The sequence below is a fragment of the Cetorhinus maximus genome, unplaced genomic scaffold (genome assembly GCF_964194155.1).
Source record: "Cetorhinus maximus unplaced genomic scaffold, sCetMax3.hap1.1 HAP1_SCAFFOLD_125, whole genome shotgun sequence".
Classification (NCBI taxonomy): Eukaryota; Metazoa; Chordata; class Chondrichthyes; order Lamniformes; family Cetorhinidae; genus Cetorhinus; species Cetorhinus maximus.
In genome coordinates, this window is record NW_027596127.1 from 581329 (window position 1) to 603851 (window position 22523).

Sequence of the window (22523 nt, forward strand, 5' to 3'; positions counted from 1 at the left end):
TAAACATGCCAGGGACAACTCTGAAGTTGGATGAAAGTATAGACAACAACTCATTATCTCAGGACAATGTGTGAGGCAGAACATGAGAATAATCGGATACTTGTTAACCAAATTAAAATCCAGGTGACTTATCTACCCTAAGAATAGCCTGCCTTCCCAGTACCTACTGCCTATCAATTTTTACATCATCCATTACCTCTATCATCTCCATTTCTACCGATCCTTTGTCAGCAACCTTTTCCTTACTAAACACTGACACAGAAATACTCATTCAGCTCTGCTCTGTGCCTCTAAGCTTTGTCCCTAACAGGGCCCACTTCACCTCTTACTAACCGCTATTTACAAGCAAGCAGAAGATTTTTGGGTTCCCTCATGGAATCGTTCACAGCCATTCGATTCTCATATTCTTTCTTTAGCAGTCTTACTTTTCTCTTCATCTCCCCTCTCAACTTATTGTATTTGACCTGGTTGGCACCACACAAGTGCCAGGCAATGACCATTGTTATGGCACAGCCGATGGTAAATGCTGAGCTGCTGAAATCCCAAAGGGAAACTTGAAACAATTGCCATTGCAAATTGTATATTTTGAGATGCGTTCCTGGAATTCAGTAGTAATAAGACCACCAAGTCTTATAGTTTTTTACAAAACTAGATTCAACATTTATTAATAGAAGAAATGATTTTAAATACATACATAGATCTACAAATTACTACTATGATAACTTCTAAATCCCCTAGTTAATCTAACTCCCAGTTACACTTTTGTTAAGTCAACAGTAAGACACATAGATTTTAAAAGACCCTGGCAAGGTGACACACAATCCAATTCAAAGTGAGTTTTCTTAACTTCAGTTCTTTGTAGACAGCAGCTTGAGGCTGTTTTCACACTTGTTTTAGATCCTAAAATGCCTACCCTTACATACAGCCTTCGCTTCTTTATACATATTTTCCCCTTTGAATGCAAATTCCCATTGTTTCACTATGTCTTTGGACTTTACCTCTCTGATAATAAAAATCTCTCATTGTACTAATTTTACCAGTAATCTTTGGGAAAAATAAACACACTGTTTCTGAACTTCACCTGTCCAGGTGACACATTTCACCCCTCCTTTGAAAACAATTTAGCCTGGTTTATTTAAAAATGTAAATGTTCCCTTTACACCTATGTTTCCCTACTTAACATTTCAAACCTTGTTCATCTTCTACCACATCAAAGCCTTCAGACCAGCTGCCTTTAATCCAATTAAATCATACCTACACACACACAGACACACACACAGGCACAGACCCCACTTTTACTCTAACTTTACAATAAATTCCAATAACATTATGAGAATTATTATATCTTCTTGACACATTTCCAACAAGAATCTAACCATCTCCCCTTGATGTTCAATGGCATCACCATCACCGAATCCCCCACTATCAACATCCTGGGGGTTACCGTTGATCAAATCTAGAAATGCCTCCTTACTATTTTAACAGAGGAACATAGAACATAGGAGCAGGAGTAGGCCATTTGACCCCTCGAGCCTGTTCCACCATTCAATAAGATCATGGTGTTGGTCTCAGCTCCACTTTCCTGTCTGCTCCCCATAACCCTTGACTCGCTTGTTTACCAAAAATCTGTCTAACTCCACCTTGAATAAATTCAGTGACCCAATGCAGCTGTTCTCTGGGGAGGAGAATTCCACAGACTAACAGTCCTTTGTGAGAAAAAAGCACCTCATTTCAGTCTTAAATGGTAGACCTGTTATTCTTAAACCCCCTGTTTCACACACACATACACACAGACAGACAAACAGAGCCTCTGCACAGATGGCCTTTGGAGGATGGGTCTTATAAAATAAAGGATAAAGTCCACAGGGTCTCGATGCTGTCGACCTGGAGTTCCCTCGTGTGAAGACTGGTCCCGGGGGACATCTGGAAATTCTCACTGGTCCCAGCTTTTCAGGTCCAAATGCAGACCAGTTACTCTCAGATGAGTGTTCGCTGGCTGCAGGTTGATAGCCACACACAATTATAGGCAAGGTAGAGAGAGGGAGTCAACTAGGGTAGCCTTCCTTCCTCAGCTTGTTCCCCAACAAGACTGAAAACAAAACTACAGGTTTAAACTTAAGTTTTTTTTCCTCTCACCCATGTGATTTTTTAATTCATTCACGGGATATGGGCTTCGCTGGCTGGTCCAGCATTTATTGCCCATCCCTAGTTGCCCTTGAGAAGGTGGTGATGAGCTGCCTTCTTGAACTGCTGCAGTCCATGTGGTGTAGGTACACCCACAGTGCTGTTAGGGAGGGAGTTCCAGGAATTTGACCCAGTGACAGTGAAGGAACGGTGATATATTTCCAAGTCAGGGTGGTGAGTGACTTGGAGGGGAACTTCCAGGTGGTGGTGTTCCCATCTATCTGCTGCCCTTGTCCTTCTAGATGGTAGTGGTTGTGGGTTTGGAAGGTGCTGTCGAAGGAGCCTTGGTGAATTCCTGCAGTGCATCTTGTAGATGGTACACACACTGCTGCTACTGTGCGTCGGTGGTGGAGGGAGTGAATGTTTGTGGATGTGGTGCCGATCAAGCGGCTGCTTTGTCCTGGATGGTGTGAAGCTTCTTGAGTGTTGTGGGAGCTGCACTCATCCAGGCAAGTGGGGAGTATTCCATCACACTCCTGACTTGTGCCTTGTAGATGGTGGACAGGCTTTGGGGAGTCAGGAGGTGAGTTACTTGTTGCACTATTCCGAGCCTCTGACCTGCTCTTGTAGCCACAGTATTTATTTGGCTAGTCCAGTTCAGTTTCTGGTCAATGGTAACCCCCAGGATGTTGATAGTGGGGGATTCAGTGATGGTGATGCCATTGAACATCAAGGGGTGATGGTTGGATTCTCTCTTGTTGAAGATGGTTATTGCCTGACACATGTGTGGCGCGAATGTTACTTGCCCCTTGTCAGCCCCGAGCCTGGATATTGTCCAGGTCTTGCTGCATTTGGACATGGTCTGCTTCAGTATCTGAGGAGTCACGAATGGTGCTGAACATTGTGCAATCATCAATGAACATCCCCATTCTGACCTTACTATGCTGTGAGAGCAGGGGAGTGGCTAGCACAGGAACAGGGGGCTGACTGGCCTACATTTCATATTCAGAAAGTTGCAGCCAGCCTGCTGGCCAGTGGTCAGTGACAGGCAGTATGAGCTGAGCCATATGCACTGTGGCCAGGTAATGGTGAGATTTGCTTTGCTGGTTTTACAGATGTCGTCTTCGAGCTGGACAGTGAAAGTATCGCTGCCCACAAACCAATACTGATCGCAAGCTGTGATTGGATGGCTGCAATGTTCCGTGGGTCCTTCATGGAAAGTTACATGGACAAGGTAACACCATCACATGGGAGGGGGATGTGACTTCTCATTGGTTAATGCATTTACTGGGGGGAGGGGGGGGTTTGGGACACAGAGTCAAGACTTCTCATTGGTTAATGCATCTAATGGGGCTGGGCAAGGTGTCAGGGCTTCTCATTGGTTAATGCACCTACTGAGGGTTGGACAGTGTCACACAGAATCACACAATGCAGAAGAGGCCCTTCGGCCCATCGAGTCTGCACCGACAGGTGAGAAACACCTGACCTACCTACCGAATCCCATTTACCAGCACTTGGCCCATAGCCTTGAATGTTATGACGTGCCAAGTGCTCATCCGGGTACTTTTTAAAGGATGTGAAGCAACCCGCCTCCACCACCCTCTCAGGCAGCGCATTCCAGACCGTCACCACCCTCTGGGTAAAAAGCTTTTTCCTCACATCCCCCCCTAAACCTCCTGCCCCTCACCTTGAACTTGTGTTCATCGTGACTGACCCTTCAACTAAGGGGAACAGCTGCTCCCTATCCACCCTGTCCATGCCCCTCATAATCTTGTACACCTCGATCAGGTTGCCCCTCGGTCTCCTCTGCTCCATCGAAAATAACCCAAGTCTATCCAACCTCTCTTCATTACTTAAGTGTTTCATCCCAGGCAACATCCTGGTGAATCTCCTCTGCACCCCCTCCAATGCAATCACATCCTTCCTATAATGTGGCGACCAGAACTGCACACCGTACTCCAGCTGTGGCCTCACCAAAGTTCTATACAACTCCAACATGACCTCCCTACTTTTGTGTTCTATGCCTCGATTGATAAAGGCAAGTGTCTCATATGCCTTTTTCACCACCCCACTAACATGCCCCTCCACCTTCAGAGATCTATGGACACACACGTCAAGGTCGCTTTGTTCCTCAGAACTTCCTAGTGCCATGCCGTTCATTGAATACTTCCTTTTCAAATTACTCCTTCCAAATTGTATCACTTCACACTTTTCATGGTTAAATTCCATCTGCCACTTATCTGCCCATTTGACCATCCCGTCTATATCTTCCTGTAGCCCAAGACACTCAACCTCACTGTTAACCACCCGGCCAATCTTTGTGTCAGCCGCAAACTTACTAATCCTACCCCCGACATAGTCATCTATGTCGTTTATATAAATGACAAATAATAGGGGACCGAGCACAGATCCCTGTGGTACGCCACTGGACACTGGCTTCCAGTCACTAAAGCATCCTTCTGTCATCACCCTCTGCCTCCTACAACTAAGCCAATTTTGAATCCACCTTATCAAATTACCCTGTATCCCATGTGCAGTTGCCTTCTTTATAAGTCTCCCATGTGGGACCTTGTCAAAGGCTTTGCTGAAATCCATATAAACTACATCAACTGTACTACCCTGATCTACACACCTGGTCACCTCCTCAAAAAATTCAATCAAATTTGTTAGGCATGACCTCTCTCTGACAAAGCCATGCTGACTATCCCTGATCAAACCTTGGCTCTCCAAGTGGAGATAGATTTTCTCCTTCAGAAATTTCTCCAATAGTTTCCCTACCACTGACGTGAGACTCACTGGCCTGTAGTTCCCTGGCTTATCTCTACAACCCTTCTTAAATAGCGGAACCACATTAGCTGTTCTCCAGTCCTCTGGCACCACCCCCATAGCCAGAGAGGAATTAAAAATTTGGGTCAGAGTCCCTGCGATCTCCTCCCTTGCCTCCCTCAGCAGTCTGGGACACAAATCATCTAGACCTGGAGATTTGTCCACTTTTAAGCCTGCCAACACCTCCAATACCTTGTCACTCCCTATATCAATTTGCTCAGGAACCTCGCAGTCTATCTCCCCAAGTTCGATACCTTCATCCTCATTCTCTTGGGTGAAGATGGACATGAAGAATCATTCAGCGCTTCTCAAGGCTTCTCATTGGTTAATGTATCTACTGAGTGTGGGGCACAGAGTCAAGTCTTCTCATTGTTTAATGCACCTACTGGGAGGGTGGAGCAGAGTCAAGACTCCTCATTGGTTAATGCATCTAACATCTAATGGGGGGGCGGGGGTGGTGGGCAAGGTGTCAAGGCTTCTTATTGGTTTATGCGCCTACTGAGGGTGGGGCAGTGTCAAGGCTTCTCATTGGTTAATGCATCTACTGAGTGTGGGGCACAGTGTCAAGGCTTTTCATTGGTTAATGCATCTACTGTGGGCGGGGTGATGTGTCACGGCTTCTCATTGGTTAATGATCTCCAGGGCTGCGGGGGGAGGGGGTGGGGGGAGTGCCAAGGCTTCTCATTGGTTAATGCGTCTGCTGAGGGTGGGGCACAGTGTCAAGACTTCTCATTGGTTAATGCATTGACTGAGAGTTGGGGCAGTGTCAAGGCTTCCCATTGGTTAATACATCCACTGGCGGTTGGGCAATGCCAAGGATTCTCATTGGTCGGTGCAGCTACTGAGGGTGGGGCAGTGTCAAAGCTTTTCATTGGTTAATAAATCTACTGTGGGTGGGGCAGTGTCAAGCCATCTGATTGGTTAATGCATCCATTAAGGGTGGATCACAGTGTCAAAGCTTCTCATTGGTTCATGCATCTACTGGGGTTTGGGTACAGTGTCAAGTCTTACATAAGAACATAAGAACAAGGAGCAGGAGTAGGCAATTCAGCCCCTCGAGCCTGCCCCGCCATTTATTACGATCATGGCTGATCTCATTTCGGCCTCAACTCCAATTTCTCGCCCTCTCCCCATAACCTTTCAACCCGTTACTAATTAACAATCTGTCTATCTCCTCCTTAAATTTATTCAGCGTCCTGGCATCCACTGCACTCTGAGGTAGTGAATTCCACAGATTCACGACCCTTTGAGAAAAGTAATTCCTCCTCATCTCTGATTTAAATCTACCACCCCTTAGCCTAAAACTATGGCCTCTCCTTCTAGAATGCCCCAGAAGGGGAAACATCCACTCCACGTCTACTTTGTCTATCCCCTTTAGCATCTCATATACCTCAATTAGATCTCCTCTCATCCTTCTAAACTCTAGTGAGTATAGGCCTAAACTGCTCAATCTCTCCTCATAAGACATGGAATCAAGCTAGTGAACCTCCTCTGATCCACCTCCAGTGCAACTACATCCTTCCTCAAGTAAGGAGACTAAAACTGTGCACAGTACTCCAGGTGCGGTCTCACCAATGCCTTGTACAGTTGCAACAACACTTCCCTATTTTTATACTCTATTCCTTTAGCAATAAATGCCAAAATTCCATTTGTCTTCCTTATTACCTGCTGTACCTGCATACTAGCTTTCAGCGATTCATGCACGAGGACACCCAGATCTCCCTGCACTGAAGCATTCTGAAGTTTCTCTCCATTTAAATAATAAGTCGCTTTTTTATTCTTCTGACCAAAATGGATAACCTCACACTTATCCATGTTAAACTGCATCTGCTAAATTTTTTCCCATTCAGCTAACCTGTCCATATCCATTTGTAAATTTCTTATTTATTCATTGCAACTTACTTTCCCGCCTATTTAGATTGTAAATAGTTGGGGTCCAAGGACTGAACCTTGTGGCAACCCAATAGTTATAGCTTGCCATCCAGAAAAAGACCCATTTATCCCGACTCTCTGCTTTCTGTTGGTTAGCCAATCCTCTATCCAAGCTAATATATTACCCCTAACTCTGTGTGATTCCATCTTGTGTAATAATCTTTTGTGCGGCACCTTATCAAAGGTCTTCTGGATGTCCAGATATACTACATCTACAGGATCTCCATTATCCATTTTGCTTGTCACATCTTCAAAGGACTCTAGCAAATTAGTCAAACACAATTTACTCTTCCCAAAACCATGCTGACTCTGGATGGATTGCATTTTGATCACCACTCACTGGGTGAAGAAATTTCTCCTCATCTCAGTCCTAAATGGTCTACCCCATATCCTCAGACTGTGACCCCTGGTTCTGGATTCCCCCACCATCGGGAACATCCTTCCTGCATCTACCCTGTCTAGTCCTGTTAGAATTTTATAGGTTTCTATGAGATCCCACCTCGTTCTTCTGAACTCCAGCGAATATAATCCTAATCAACTCAATCTCTTCTCATATGTCAGTCCCGCCATCCCAGGAATCAGTCAACCTTCGCTGCACTCCCTCTATAGCAAGAACATCCTTCCTCAGATAAGAACACCAAAACTGCTCACAATATTCCAGGTGTGGACTCACCAAGGTCCTGTACACTTGCAGTAAGACATCCCTGTTCCTGTACTTGAATCCTCTGGCTATGAAGGCCAACATACCATTTGTCTTCTTTACCACCTGCTGCACCTGCATGCTTACCTTCAGCGACTGGTGTACAAGGACTCCCAGGTCTCATTGCACATTCCCCTCTCTCAATTTATAGCCACTCAGATAATAATCTGCCTTCCTGTTTTTGCTACCAAAGTGGATAACCTCACATTTATCGACATTATACTGCATCTGCCATGCATTTGCCCACTCACTCAGCTTGTCCAAATCACACTGAAGCATCTCTGCATCCTCCTCACAGCTCACCCTCCCACCCAGCTTTGTGTCATCTGCAAATTTGTAGAGATTACATTTAATTCCTGCATCTAAATCTAAATATATTAATATATATTGTGAATAACTGGGGTCCCAGCACCAATCCCTGCGGTACCCCACTAGTCACTGCCTGCCATTCGGAAAAAGGCCCTTTTATTCCTACTCTTTGTTTCCTGTCTGCCAACCAGTTTTCTATCCATCTCAATACACTATCCCCAATACCATGCTCTTTAATTTTTCATGCCCATCTCTTATGTGGGACTTTGTCAAAAGCCCTCTGAAAGTCCAAATAAACCACATCCACTGGCTCCCCCTCATCAACTCTACTGGTTACATCCTTGAAAAATTCCAGTAGATTTGTCAAGCATGATTTCCCTTTCATAAATCCATGCTGACTCTGTCCGATTCTGCCACTGTTTTCCACACGTTCAGCTATTAAGTCTTTTATAATGGACTCTAGAATTTTCCCTACTACCGATGTCAGGCTGACTGGTCTATAATTCCCTGTTTTCTCTCTACCTCCCTTTTTAAATAGTGGGGTTACGTTAGCTACCCTCCAATCTGTAGAAACTGTTCCAGAGTCTATAGAGTCTCTGAAGATGACCACCAATGCATCCACTATTTCTAGGGCCACTTCCTCAAGTACTCTGGGACGTAGATTATCAGGCCCTGGGGATTTATCGGCCTTCAATCCCATCAATTTCCCCAACACCATTTCCCCACTAATACTGATTTCTTTCAGTTCCTCTCTCTCACTAAACCCTGTGTTCCCCAACATTTCTGGTATGTTATTTGTGTCCTCCTTTGTGAAGACAGAACCAAAGTATGTATTTAGTTGGTCAGCCATTTCTTTGTTCCCCATTGTAAATTCCCCTGTTTCTGACTGTAAGGGACCTACATTGGTCTTCACCAATCTTTTTCTCTTCACATACCTATAGAAACTTTTACAGTCAGTTTTTATGACTTGGATGAGGAAACCAAATGCAATATTTCCAAGTTTGCTGATGACACAAAACTGGGCGGGGTTGTGAGTTGTGAGGAGGATGCAAGGAGGCTTCAGGGTGATTTAGACAAGTTGTGTGTGTGGGCAAACACATGGCAGATACAGTATAACGTGGATAAATATGAAGTTATACGCTTTGGTGTGAAAAACCGAAAGGCAGAGTATTATTTAAATAGTGATATACTGGGAAATGTGGATGTACAAAGGGATCTGGGTGTCCTTGTACACCAATCACTGAAAGTAAACAGGCAGGTGCAGCAAGCAATTAAGAAGGCAAATGGTATGTTGGCCTTCATTGCAAGATGATTTGAGTTCAGAGGTAGGGATGTCTTACTGCAGTTATACAAGGCCTTGGTGAGACCACAGCTGGAGTATTACGTGCAGTTTTGGTCTCCCTACCTCAGAAAGAATATACTTGCCATAGAGGGAGTGCAGCGAACGTTCACTAGGCTGATACCTGGAATGGCAGGACTGTCGTATGAGGAGAGATTGGTTCGACTGGGCCTGTATTCACTAGAGTTTAGAAGAATGAGAGGGGATCTGATTGAAACATATAAAATTCGAACACGGCTAGACAAACTGGATGCAGGGAGGATGTTTTCCCTGCTTGGGGAATCTAGAACCAGGGGGCCACAGTCTCAGGATACTGGGCAGGCCATTTAGGAGTGAGATGGGGAATATTTCTTCACTCAGAGGGTAGTCAACCTGTGGAATTCTCTACCACAGAAGGCTGTGGAGGCCGGGTCACTGAGTATATTCAAGAATAAAATTGATAAATATTTGGATACTAGGGGCATCAAGGGGTATGGAGAGAAAGTGGGAACATGGAGTTGAGACAGATGATCAGTCATGATCATATTGAATGGCGGAGCAGGCTTGAAGTGCCGAATGGCCTACTCCTGGTCCTAGTTTCTATGTTTACGTCCATCTAATGTAAATTTTTGTGGTTGGTCAAAATAACCCCGTGCTGTGTCAACGTATAAATAATCACACTGCATGCCAATCACCTTGTCAAAGATAATTGCTGGTTAAACAGGCGATGGGCATTGATTATCCCATCTAAACAGAATAAAAAGATACAGCTGGGACACTTTGGAAGCTACTTGGAAGTCAGTAGCACTGAGGAGTTGTCTTGAAAATAAACCAGCTTGAACCAAAAGACCAGCCTGGATTAATTCTTCTACTACAACCTCTTATTGTGAGGAACGTGGTAGCAGAGGATGAACTTTAAGCTTTGCTGATTGATTGCTGTGTATGAAGATGTCTGTCTCAATCCTCTGAGGGAAAGGAAGTGCACTGTTGCTGACAATTTAAGTTATGGAATGGTGGAAGGACAGTGCAAAATCGCAGGCTTTGACTATCCACCAATTCTTTCTGACTCTGAACCTTATCAGCAATGGAAGGCTGAAGCTGAAATGTGGACCCGGGTTACTTCCATACCCCGGAAGAAGCAGGGTATGGCTTTGGCGTTATAATTACCAGCCAAAAATAAGATAAGGAGTAAAGTATTTTCAGAGTGGAATGTGGATGATTTGGATCATGAAAAGGGATCGAACCTTCTATTATAATTTTTGGAGAAGTTTTACAAAAAGGATGAGTTATTGGAAGCGGATGAAGCTTGGAGGATCTGTGATAGGTTTAGGAAATCAGATGATCAGCCCATGGAAGAATATATCATGGATTTTGATAAATGGTACAGGAGACTCCAGAGATTTGAACTTGAAATTCCAGAATCAGTATTGGCATTTAAATTAATGGACTGTGCTTGCATTTCCCACGTTGATCGTCTTTTAGTGCTAACAGGGGTTCAGTTCCGGGGGAAAGAACCTCTCCAAGATCAAATGGCTGCTGCCTTAAAAAAATTTCTGGGGAAACAGTTATTCCCTGCTCCTTTCTTAGTAAATGTGAACAACTATGCTGTGAAACCAAGGATAGAGGACTCAATGGTGGCTGAATTTCAAGGTCAACCAAATATTAGGCGAAGATTCCAATACAAAGATGGGGTTAATGACAAGAGGCCTGAAAATGGTCGTAACTCTAACCAATTTGAGAGTCGGGACAAAAGGCGTGTCTGGAATGGTGACCATAGGTGTTTAAACCCAAACAATGTATGGGGAATGGTTAATTGATGTTTTGGGTGTGATTCTCAGTATCATTACGTGATGAACTGCCCACAGCGAAGGAATCGGGTTTTTGAAGTGACCCATGAGACGGATTCACCTGAAACTGAAAATGATGATGGTGACTGCCATGATGGAATTGTATTGATCACTGAGAGTTTGAATGTGGTGATGAGTATCTTGATGGTAGATTCCTTTAACTGTGCAGTTCTGGACAGTGGTTGCACTTCTACGGTGTGCAGCATGGACTGGCTTGACTGCTATCTGGAGTCTCTCGATGAGGCAGACTGGCGGAAGGTCAAGGAGAATGAAAGCTTTACTTGCCTCAGGTTCGGAGATGACAATACATTAACATCCTCCAAACGGGTGGTCCTCCCTTGTAAGATAGCAGGGATCGATCTGTTTATCAGTACTGATGTGATTTCTAGCGAGATACCGCTATTGTTGAGTTGACCTGTGATGAAGAAGGCTCCGATGCCGCTAGATATGAATGATAGAGCTGTCGTGTTTGGGAAAAATGTGGATCTACATTTTACTCGGTCAGGCCATTACTGCTTGCCACTAAGGAAGCCAGAGATTTCTCACCAAAAAGTGCATGAAGTTTTGTTAACTGCTGAGAATGAGAACTTGGTGGACAAAAAGAAGATCATTTGGAAATTACATAGACAGTTTGCACATCCGGCACCACAGAAACTGAAGACTCTGCTTCGAGATGTGGGAGTGGTCAATAAAGGATATGATGATCTTGTTGAACGAGTCACTGCTCAGTGTGAAATTTGCCTTAACTATTGCAAGGCACCACCGCGTCCTGTGGTGAGCTGCCACTAGCCAGGGAGTTTAACGATGCAGTGGCAATGGACTTGAAAGTTTGGGACAAGGATAGGGGTATTTTTTTTACTACACTTCATAGATATGGCAATCAGATTTAGTCTATCCACAGTGATAAATAGTAAGGACAAAAGGACCATTGTCGATAAGGCCATGGAGAAATGGGTAGGAACAGGATTAGGAACACCAACAAAGTTCCTCACAGATAATGGTGGGGAATTCGCCAATGAGCAATTTCACGATATGTGCGAAAATTTAAACATCATAGTTATGCACACTGCAGCTGAGATCCCGTTTAATAATGGTCTTTGTGAAAGAAACCATGCGGTAATAGATGACATGTTACATAAAATATTAGCTGACCAGCCAGATTGTAAATTACAAACAGTGCTGGCATGGGCGGTGCCAAGAATTCTCTGCAAATGGTTGGGGGGTACAGTCCGTATCAGTTGGTATGCGGAAGAAATCCGAAGTTACCTTCAGTGTTGTCAGATGCTCCCCCTGCTCTAGAAGGGACGAGCACTTTCTCCACCTTTTCTGTCCATCTGAACACTTTGCATGCAGGCAGAAAAGCTTTCATTACAGCTGTGGTTTCTGGGAACATTCGGCGAGTCCTATGGCACTGCATAGGACCATCAAGAATACAGGTTAGACAAGGAGACGTGGTCTATTATAAAAGGGAAGGCCAGAAAGAGTGGAAAGGGCCTGGCAAGGTAATAGGGAGTGATGGGAAAGTTGTAATCGTGCAACACGGTAATCAAACTGTTAGGGTACAGTCTTCATGGTTAATTGGCACTGACTATACCTTTACAGGCTCTGAGCAGGACATTGAACGCGATGAGGCACCATGCACTTCACATACACATACACTGGGCAGTTATGAGGAGCAGACAACAGCAGATACAGGGTTGGCTGACTATGAACATAGTAACACTGAGGCACAGGATTATGCTATTTGTCCAAAAGGGCAACTACCCAAAGTAGGAGCAAAGGTAACATATGTGCCAGAAGGGAGCAGTGTGTGGAAGGATGCCACAATCGTAGGGAGAGCAGGAAAGGCCACTGTAATGATGAAACATGCTACAGTTGAGCAAGTTCTGAGAGCAAATAAAACACTTAAAAAAAGATGTGTGCTCAAGTTTCCAGTCTTGGGTGATCCAGAAGATATGAGGTTGGTCATTTTTAGCGATGCTTCACATGCCAATCTTCCAGGCGGGTTCTCTAGCACAGCCGGGATCATCATATTCTCTAGCACAGCCGGGTTCATCATATTCTCTAGCACAGCTGGGTTTATCATATTCTCTAGCACAGCCGGGTTCATCATATTCTCTAGCACAGCCGGGATCATCATATTCTCTAGCACAGCCGGGTTCCTCATATTCTCTAGCACAGCCAGGTTTCTCATATTCTCTAGCACAGCCGGGTTTGTCATATTCTCTAGCACAGCCAGGTTCATCATATTCTCTAGCACAGCCGGGTTTCTCATATTCTCTAGCACAGCCGGGATCATCATATTCTCTAGCACAGCCGGGATCATCATATTCTCTAGCACAGCCGGGTTCATCATATTCTCTAGCACAGCCGGGTTTCTCATATTCTCTAGCACAGCCGGGATCGTCATATTCTGTAGCACAGCCGGGTTCATCATATTCTCTAGCACAGCCGGGTTCCTCATATTCTCTAGCACAGCCGGGTTCGTCATATTCTCTAGCACAGCCGGGTTCGTCATATTCTCTAGCACAGCCGGGTTCAACATATTCTCTAGCACAGCCGGGTTCGTCATATTCTCTAGCACAGCCGGGATCGTCATATTCTCTAGCACAGCCGGGATCGTCATATTCTCTAGCACAGCCGGGTTCGTCATATTCTCTAGCACAGCCGGGATCGTCATATTCTCTAGCACAGCCGGGTTCGTCATATTCTCTAGCACAGCCGGGTTCCTCATATTCTCTAGCACAGCCGGGTTCCTCATATTCTCTAGCACAGCCGGGTTCATCATATTCTGTAGCACAGCCGGGTTCATCAGATTCTCTAGCACAGCCGGGTTCCTCATATTCTCTAGCACAGCCGGGTTCATCATATTCTCTAGCACAGCCGGGTTCGTCATATTCTCTAGCACAGCGGGGATCGTCATATTCTCTAGCACAGCCGAGTTCCTCATATTCTCTAGCACAGCCGGGTTCATCATATTCTCTAGCACAGCCGGGTTCATCATATTCTGTAGCACAGCCGGGTTCCTCATATCCTCTAGCACAGCCGGGTTCGTCATATTCTCTAGCACAGCCGAGTTCCTCATATTCTCTAGCACAGCCGGGTTTGTCATATTCTCTAGCACAGCCGGGTTCGTCATATTCTCTAGCACAGCCGGGTTTCTCATATTCTCTAGCACAGCCGGGATCATCATATTCTGTAGCACAGCCGGGTTCCTCATATTCTCTAGCACAGCCGGGTTCATCATATTCTCTAGCACAGCCGGGATCATCATATTCTGTAGCACAGCCGGGATCGTCATATTCTCTAGCACAGCCGGGTTCGTCATATTCTCTAGCACAGCCGGGTTCGTCATATTCTCTAGCACAGCCGGGATCGTCATATTCTCTAGCACAGCCGGGTTCGTCATATTCTCTAGCACAGCCGGGTTCCTCATATTCTGTAGCACAGCCGGGTTCATCATATTCTGTAGCACAGCCGGGTTTCTCATATTCTGTAGCACAGCCGGGTTCATCATATTCTCTAGCACAGCCGGGTTCCTCATATTCTGTAGCACAGCCGGGTTCATCATATTCTGTAGCACAGCCGAGTTCCTCATATTCTCTAGCACAGCCGGGTTCATCATATTCTCTAGCACAGCCGAGTTCCTCATATTCTCTAGCACAGCCGGGTTCCTCATATTCTCTAGCACAGCCGGGTTCATCATATTCTCTAGCACAGCCGAGTTCCTCATATTCTCTAGCACAGCCGGGTTCATCATATTCTCTAGCACAGCCGGGTTCATCATATTCTCTAGCACAGCCGGGTTCGTCATATTCTCTAGCACAGCCGGGATCGTCATATTCTCTAGCACAGCCGGGATCGTCATATTCTCTAGCACAGCCGGGATCATCATATTCTTGGTGGGAAAGAATGATAAATGTTGTCTGCTGGCTTGGGAGACCAAGAAAATAAAAAGGATAGTGAAAAGTACCTCAGCTGCTGAAACGCTGGCCTTGGTAGAAGCATTAGATATGGGGGGTTAGTTATCCAGTTTACTGACAGAAATATTATATATGGGACAATGTGAGAAAAGTTTTCCTATAGAATGTTATCAGTAACCAGTCTCTTTGGGAGAATGTTAATTCCATGAAAAGTGTCGCTAAGAATAGACTGACCCAGCATGAAAGAAATGTTAAGAGTGGAGAGAAATCGCTAAGATACTGTGGGTTCACACAAGTCACCAACTATCAGACTGTTTTACACAAAGAAGTGCTGGCTGAAACCAGTTATTAAATGTATTGGAAGAGAGGTGTCTGATCTTATAATGATGCAATGGAAAAAACTTTATTTATAATTGTTTATACATATACTTGGTAAAGGAAATCCGGGAACGATAGATGTGGAAATACCTGACATTATTTATTTTTGTTCGTTTCAAAAAGAACGTACTTTAAGTTTTTTTTAAGCTTTAATTTAAAAAGAAAAGAGGCGAATATGTTATAAAATCATAGAGTCTACCGCACTGAAAAAGGCCCTTCGGCCCATCGAGTCTGCGCCGGTCAAACAAGTACCTAACTATTCTAATCCCATTTCCCAGCACTAGGCCTATAGCCTTGTATGCCATGGCATCGCAAGTGCACATCCAAATACTTCTTAAATGTTATGAGGGTTTCTGTCTCTACCACCCTTTCAGGCAGCGAGTTCCAGATTCCCACCACCTTCTGGGTGAAAAAATTGTTCCTCACGTCCCCTCTAAACCTCCTGCCCCTTACCTTAAATCTAAGCCCCCTGGTTATTGATCCCTCCACCAAGAGGAAAGGTTCCTTCCTGTCTACCCTACCTATGCCCCTCATAATTTTATACACCTCAATCATGACCCCCTCAATCTCCTCTGCTCCAGGGAAAATAACCCCAGTCTATCCAATCTCACCTCATAACTAAAACTCCCGAGCCCAGGCAACACCCTGGTAAATCTCCTCTCCACTCTCTCTAGTGCAATCACATCCTTCCTATAATGCGGATTCTAGAACTGCACGCAATACTCTAGCTGTGGCCTGACCAGCATTTTATACAGATCCAGCATAATCTCCTTGCTTTTATATTCTATGCCTCGGTTAATAAAGGCAAGTATCCCATATGTCCTGGGAGTGTTTGATGGGGACAGTGAAAAGGAGCTTTACTGTGTATCTAAGCCCGTGCTGTACCTGTCCTGGGAGTGTTTGATGGGGACAGTGTAGAGGGAGATTTACTCTTTATCTAATCCTGTGCTGTACCTGTCCTGGGAGTGTTTGTTGGGGACAGTGTAGAGGGAGATTTACTCTGTATCTAAGCCCGTGCAGTACCTGTCCTGGGAGTGTTTGATGGGAACAGTGTAGAGGGAGCTTTACTCTGTATCTAACCCCGTGCTGTACCTGTCCTGGGAGTGTTTGATGGGAACAGTGTAGAGGGAGCTTTACTCTGTATCTAACCCCGTGCTGTACCTGTCCTGGGAGTGTTTGATGGGACAGTGTAGAGGGAGCTTTACTCTGTATCTAACTCCTTGCTGTACCTGTCCTGGGAGTGTTTTATGGGGACGGTGCGGAGGGAGCTTTACTCTCTATCTAACCCTGTGCTGTACCGTCCTGGGAGTGTTTGATGGGGACAGTGTAAAGGGAGCTTTACTCTGTATCTAACCCCGTGCTGTACCTGTCCTGGGAGTGTTTGATGGGGACAGTGTCGAGGGATCTTTACTCTGTATCTAATCCCTTGCTGTACCTGTCCTGGGAGTGTTTGATGGGGACAGTGTAGAGGGAGCTTTACTCTGTATCTAACCCCGCGCTGTAGTTCCCCTGGGAGTGTTTGATGTGGACAGTGCCGAGGGACCTTTACTCTGTATCTGACCCCGTGCTGTACCTGTCCTGGGAGTGTTTGATGGGGACGGTGTAGAGGGAGCTTTACTCTGTATCTAACCCCGTGCTGTACCTGTCCTGGGAGTGTTTGATGGGGACAGTGTAGAGGGAGCTTTACTCTGTATCTAACCCCGTGCTGTACCTGTCCTGGGAGTGTTTGATGGGGACAGTGTAGCTGGAGCTATTGGCAGTGTTGACTGTCCCTTGATTCAAGGATGGCGTCTCCCCAGGGCTGTAAATTCTGCTGCCAAGCTATGGGAAATGATTAACATATTCCACTGTCTTTTCTTCAACATATGGGAGGTGAAATATTTGACTGGGTTGCTATGGGTTTTGTTTTGGCACCATTGAATGCTGCATGAGCTGCTTGTATACCCAATTGAAGAGCTCGAGAGTGGCTTGCAGATCTGGTGCATACTGAGTAACATCACTGCAGTCATCCACAAACCCTACATCATCCATGTCTGTGCTGGTCACTTCGTATTGGAAAGGAGACAACTGAAGTTAAAGTGTTTTCCATCTTGGCAGGTAGTTAATACTCACATCAGAGGACAGTTGATCGTTGAGGTGAATAGCCCTTGTCAGCTAGATTGTGAATAGTATGTGAGCTATCACAATAAGGAACTTTACTGCTATCTAACCCGTGTTGTACCTGGCCTGGGAGTGTGTGATTAGTATGAAGGAAGCTTTATTGTGTAATGGAGTATTCACCATAGCTTCTATTTGAGGTGAGATGAACTGTTGGAGGCCACAGGTCTATTCGCTGTGAAAATGGAGTAATGCTGATTTCTGATCCCCTCTGGCAGGTCCCGTTGCCTGACTGCAACAGTGCCTGTGTGCAAGCAGTCCTGGACTTTCTATACACTGGTCAGTTGGTGTTGAATCACCAGGTGGATGCAGTTGAACTGATCGCATTTGCAGACCGTTTGTGCCTGTCTGGACTCGTCTCACTGGCAGGTAAATACCACCTTAGGTGCTCAGTACAGGTGAACATCTATTCGGTTACTTAGTGCAGGTAAAAACTAATGCAGATTCTCAGCACAGGTAAACACAGACTCAGACATTCAATGCAGGTAAACGCTAACACAGACACTCAGTACAGGTAAACAACAATTCATTCATTAAGTACAGGTCAACAGCAGCTCAGTCACTCACTACAGGTAAACACCAACTCCAACATTCGGTACAGGTAAATAGCAACTCAGTCACCCAATACCGGCTAACACCAACTCAGTCACCCAGTACAGGTAAACACTGATTCAGAGACACAGTACAAGTAAAATCCAACTCAGACAGTTGAGGTAAACACCAACTCAGAAACTCAGTATGGATAAACAGCAATTCAGACACTCAGTACAGGAATCTACAACTCAGATACTCAGTACATTTAAGCACCAATTCAGTCACTCAGTACAGCTTAACACTAACTCTGGCATTGTAATGAAGTTATTAATGTATATTTATTGGAATTTTTTTTTAAAATAGAGGTTTAGTCTGTGTGTGTTTGTGTGTGTGCTGTAATTGGATTAAAGCCAGCTAGTCTAGGTGCTTTGATGTATAGTGGTTTTGAGAGGTAGAGGTAGAGGGGGCATTTGCATTTTGTTGAATAAACCATTCAAAGTCTAGGGATGAAATCTTGCACCTAGCTAGGAGACATTTTTATATTAGTTTTTATATTAGTAAAACATTGTTGCTATGAAAGGGGTTTTATTGTTAGAAGAGGTGGAGTTCAAAGGGTCTGGTGATACAATGAGAATTTACATTCAAAGGGAAGCGCTGTGTTTAACTTCAGCCGTTGTGTGTGTGCAGAGCAGAGGCTTGTAACATCAAAGCAGCTGTAAGCCTACAGTTATCTGCAAAGGAACCAAAGTAAAAGGGACCTCATTTTGAATGTGTAAGGTGAAAATGCTTTGCCTGGTGTCTGTTTAAAGTCAAAGGGTTGTTGTTGCCTTAGTGGAGATTAGTTTGGGAACTTGTTAATTTATGATAGTAGCCATTTGTAGCCATGTTGCATGTGTTTAATACCTTGTTGTAAATTAATGAATGTCTCATGTAGTTTAATGTAAAAACCCCTCAAACTGGTGGTCTTATTCCTGAATTCAGAGCTGCATCTCAAACGTACCAATTGAAAATATAGATTATGACAGTTGTTTAAAGTTTCCCTCTGGGATTTTGAATAACTCAGCCTTTAAAAGCTGTTGCGTCGTAACAGGCACTCAGTACAGGTAAACTCAAATTCAGGCACTCAGTACAGGTAAACTCAAATTCAGACACTCAGTACAGGTAAACTCAAATTCAGGCACTCAGTACAGGTAAACTCAAATTCAGGCACTCAGTACAGGTAAACACCGACTCAGACACTCAGTACAGGTAAACACAGACTCAGACACTCAGTACAAGTAAACACCGACTCAGACACTCAGTACAGGTAAACACAGACTCAGACACTCAGTACAGGTAAACACAGACTCAGACACTCAGTACAGGTAAACACAGACTCAGACACTCAGTACAGGGAAACACCGACTCAGACACTCAGTACAAGGAAACACAGACTCAGACACCCAGTACAGGGAAACACCGACTCAGACACTCAGTACAGGTAAACACAGACTCAGACACTCAGTACAAGTAAACACCGACTCAGACACTCAGTACGGGAAACACAGACTCAGACACTCAGTACAGGGAAACACCGACTCAGACACTCAGTACAAGTAAACACCGACTCAGACACTCAGTACAGGTAAACACAGACTCAGACACCCAGTACAGGGAAACACCGACTCAGACACTCAGTACAGGGAAACACAGACTCAGACACTCAGTACAGGGAAACACAGACTCAGACACTCAGTACAGGTAAACACAGACTCAGACACCCAGTACAGGGAAACACAGACTCAGACACTCAGTACAGGGAAACACAGACTCAGACACTCAGTACGGGAAACACAGACTCAGACACTCAGTACAAGGAAACACAGACTCAGACACCCAGTACAGGGAAACACCGACTCAGATACTCAGTACAGGTAAACACAGACTCAGACACTCAGTACAGGTAAACACAGACTCAGACACCCAGTACAGGGAAACACAGACTCAGACACACAGTACAGGGAAACACAGACACTCAGTATAGGGAAACACTGACTCAGACACTCAGTACAGGGAAACACAGACTCAGACACTCAGTACAGGTAAACACAGACTCAGACACCCAGTACAGGTAAACACAGACTCAGACACTTAGTACAGGGAAACACAGACTCAGACACTCAGTATAGGGAAATACTGACTCAGACACTCAGTACAGGGAAACACAGACTCAGACACTCAGTACAGGGAAACACAGACTCAGACACTTAGTACAGGGAAACACAGACTCAGACACTCAGTACAGGTAAACACAGACTCAGACACCCAGTACAGGGAAACACAGACTCAGACACTCAGTACAGGTAAACACAGACTCAGACACTCAGTACAGGGAAACACAGACTCAGACACTCAGTACAGGGAAACACAGACTCAGACACCCAGTACAGGGAAACACCGACTCAGACACTCAGTACAGGTAAACACAGACTCAGACACTCAGTACAGGGAAACACAGACTCAGACACTCAGTACAGGTAAACACAGACTCAGACACCCAGTACAGGTAAACACAGACTCAGACACTCAGTACAAGGAAACACAGACTCAGACACTCAGTACGGGAAACACAGACTCAGACACCCAGTACAGGTAAACACAGACTCAGACACTCAGTACAGGTAAACACAGACTCAGACACCCAGTACAGGTAAACACAGACTCAGACACTCAGTACAGGGAAACACAGACTCAGACACTCAGTACGGGAAACACAGACTCAGACACTCAGTACAAGGAAACACAGACTCAGACACCCAGTACAGGGAAACACCGACTCAGACACTCAGTACAGGTAAACACAGACTCAGACACTCAGTACAGGTAAACACAGACTCAGACACTCAGTACAGGGAAACACAGACTCAGACACTCAGTACAGGGAAACACAGACTCAGACACTCAGTACGGGAAACACAGACTCAGACACCCAGTACAGGGAAACACAGACTCAGACACACAGTACAGGGAAACACAGACACTCAGTATAGGTAAACACAGACTCAGACACTCAGTACAGGGAAACACAGACTCAGACACTCAGTACAGGGAAACACAGACTCAGTCACTCAGTACAGGTAAACACAGACTCAGACACTCAGTACAGGTAAACACAGACTCAGTCACTCAGTACAGGGAAACACAGACTCAGATACTCAGTACAGGGAAACACAGACTCAGACACTCAGTACAAGGAAACACAGACTCAGACACTCAGTACAGGGAAACACAGACTCAGACACCCAGTACAGGTAAACACAGACTCAGACACTCAGTACAAGGAAACACAGACTCAGACACTCAGTACAGGAAACACAGACTCAGACACCCAGTACAGGTAAACACAGACTCAGACACTCAGTACAGGTAAACACAGACTCAGACACCCAGTACAGGTAAACACAGACTCAGACACTCAGTACAGGGAAACACAGACTCAGACACTCAGTACGGGAAACACAGACTCAGACACTCAGTACAAGGAAACACAGACTCAGACACCCAGTACAGGGAAACACCGACTCAGACACTCAGTACAGGTAAACACAGACTCAGACACTCAGTACAGGTAAACACAGACTCAGACACTCAGTACAGGGAAACACAGACTCAGACACTCAGTACAGGGAAACACAGACTCAGACACTCAGTACGGGAAACACAGACTCAGACACCCAGTACAGGGAAACACAGACTCAGACACACAGTACAGGGAAACATAGACACTCAGTATAAGTAAACACAGACTCAGACACTCAGTACAGGGAAACACAGACTCAGACACTCAGTACAGGGAAACACAGACTCAGACACACAGTACAGGGAAACACAGACACTCAGTATAGGTAAACACAGACTCAGACACCCAGTACAGGGAAACACAGACTCAGACACACAGTACAGGGAAACACAGACACTCAGTATAGGGAAACACTGACTCAGACACTCAGTACAGGGAAACACAGACTCAGACACTCAGTACAGGTAAACACAGACTCAGACACCCAGTACAGGTAAACACAGACTCAGACACTTAGTACAGGGAAACACAGACTCAGACACTCAGTATAGGGAAATACTGACTCAGACACTCAGTACAGGGAAACACAGACTCAGACACTCAGTACAGGGAAACACAGACTCAGACACTTAGTACAGGGAAACACAGACTCAGACACTCAGTACAGGTAAACACAGACTCAGACACCCAGTACAGGGAAACACAGACTCAGACACTCAGTACAGGTAAACACAGACTCAGACACTCAGTACAGGGAAACACAGACTCAGACACTCAGTACAGGGAAACACAGACTCAGACACCCAGTACAGGGAAACACCGACTCAGACACTCAGTACAGGTAAACACAGACTCAGACACTCAGTACAGGGAAACACAGACTCAGACACTCAGTACAGGTAAACACAGACTCAGA

The 22523-nt window shown here is 45.1% G+C and overlaps 1 protein-coding gene across 4 annotated transcripts in view; it reads left to right on the forward strand.

The window, feature by feature from the left end:
• LOC144672863 (rho-related BTB domain-containing protein 1-like) overlaps positions 1-22523 on the forward strand; it is a 102782-nt gene that overhangs the window by 52752 nt on the left and 27507 nt on the right. For 3 of the 4 annotated variants that reach the window (XM_078534850.1, XM_078534852.1, XM_078534851.1), the window contains exons 6-7: positions 3240-3358; positions 17733-17883. In XM_078534850.1, coding sequence (XP_078390976.1) covers positions 3240-3358; positions 17733-17883 — 270 coding nt within the window. The remainder of the gene's footprint in view (positions 1-3239; positions 3359-17732; positions 17884-22523) is intronic. The other variant, XM_078534853.1, reaches the window with a different exon arrangement.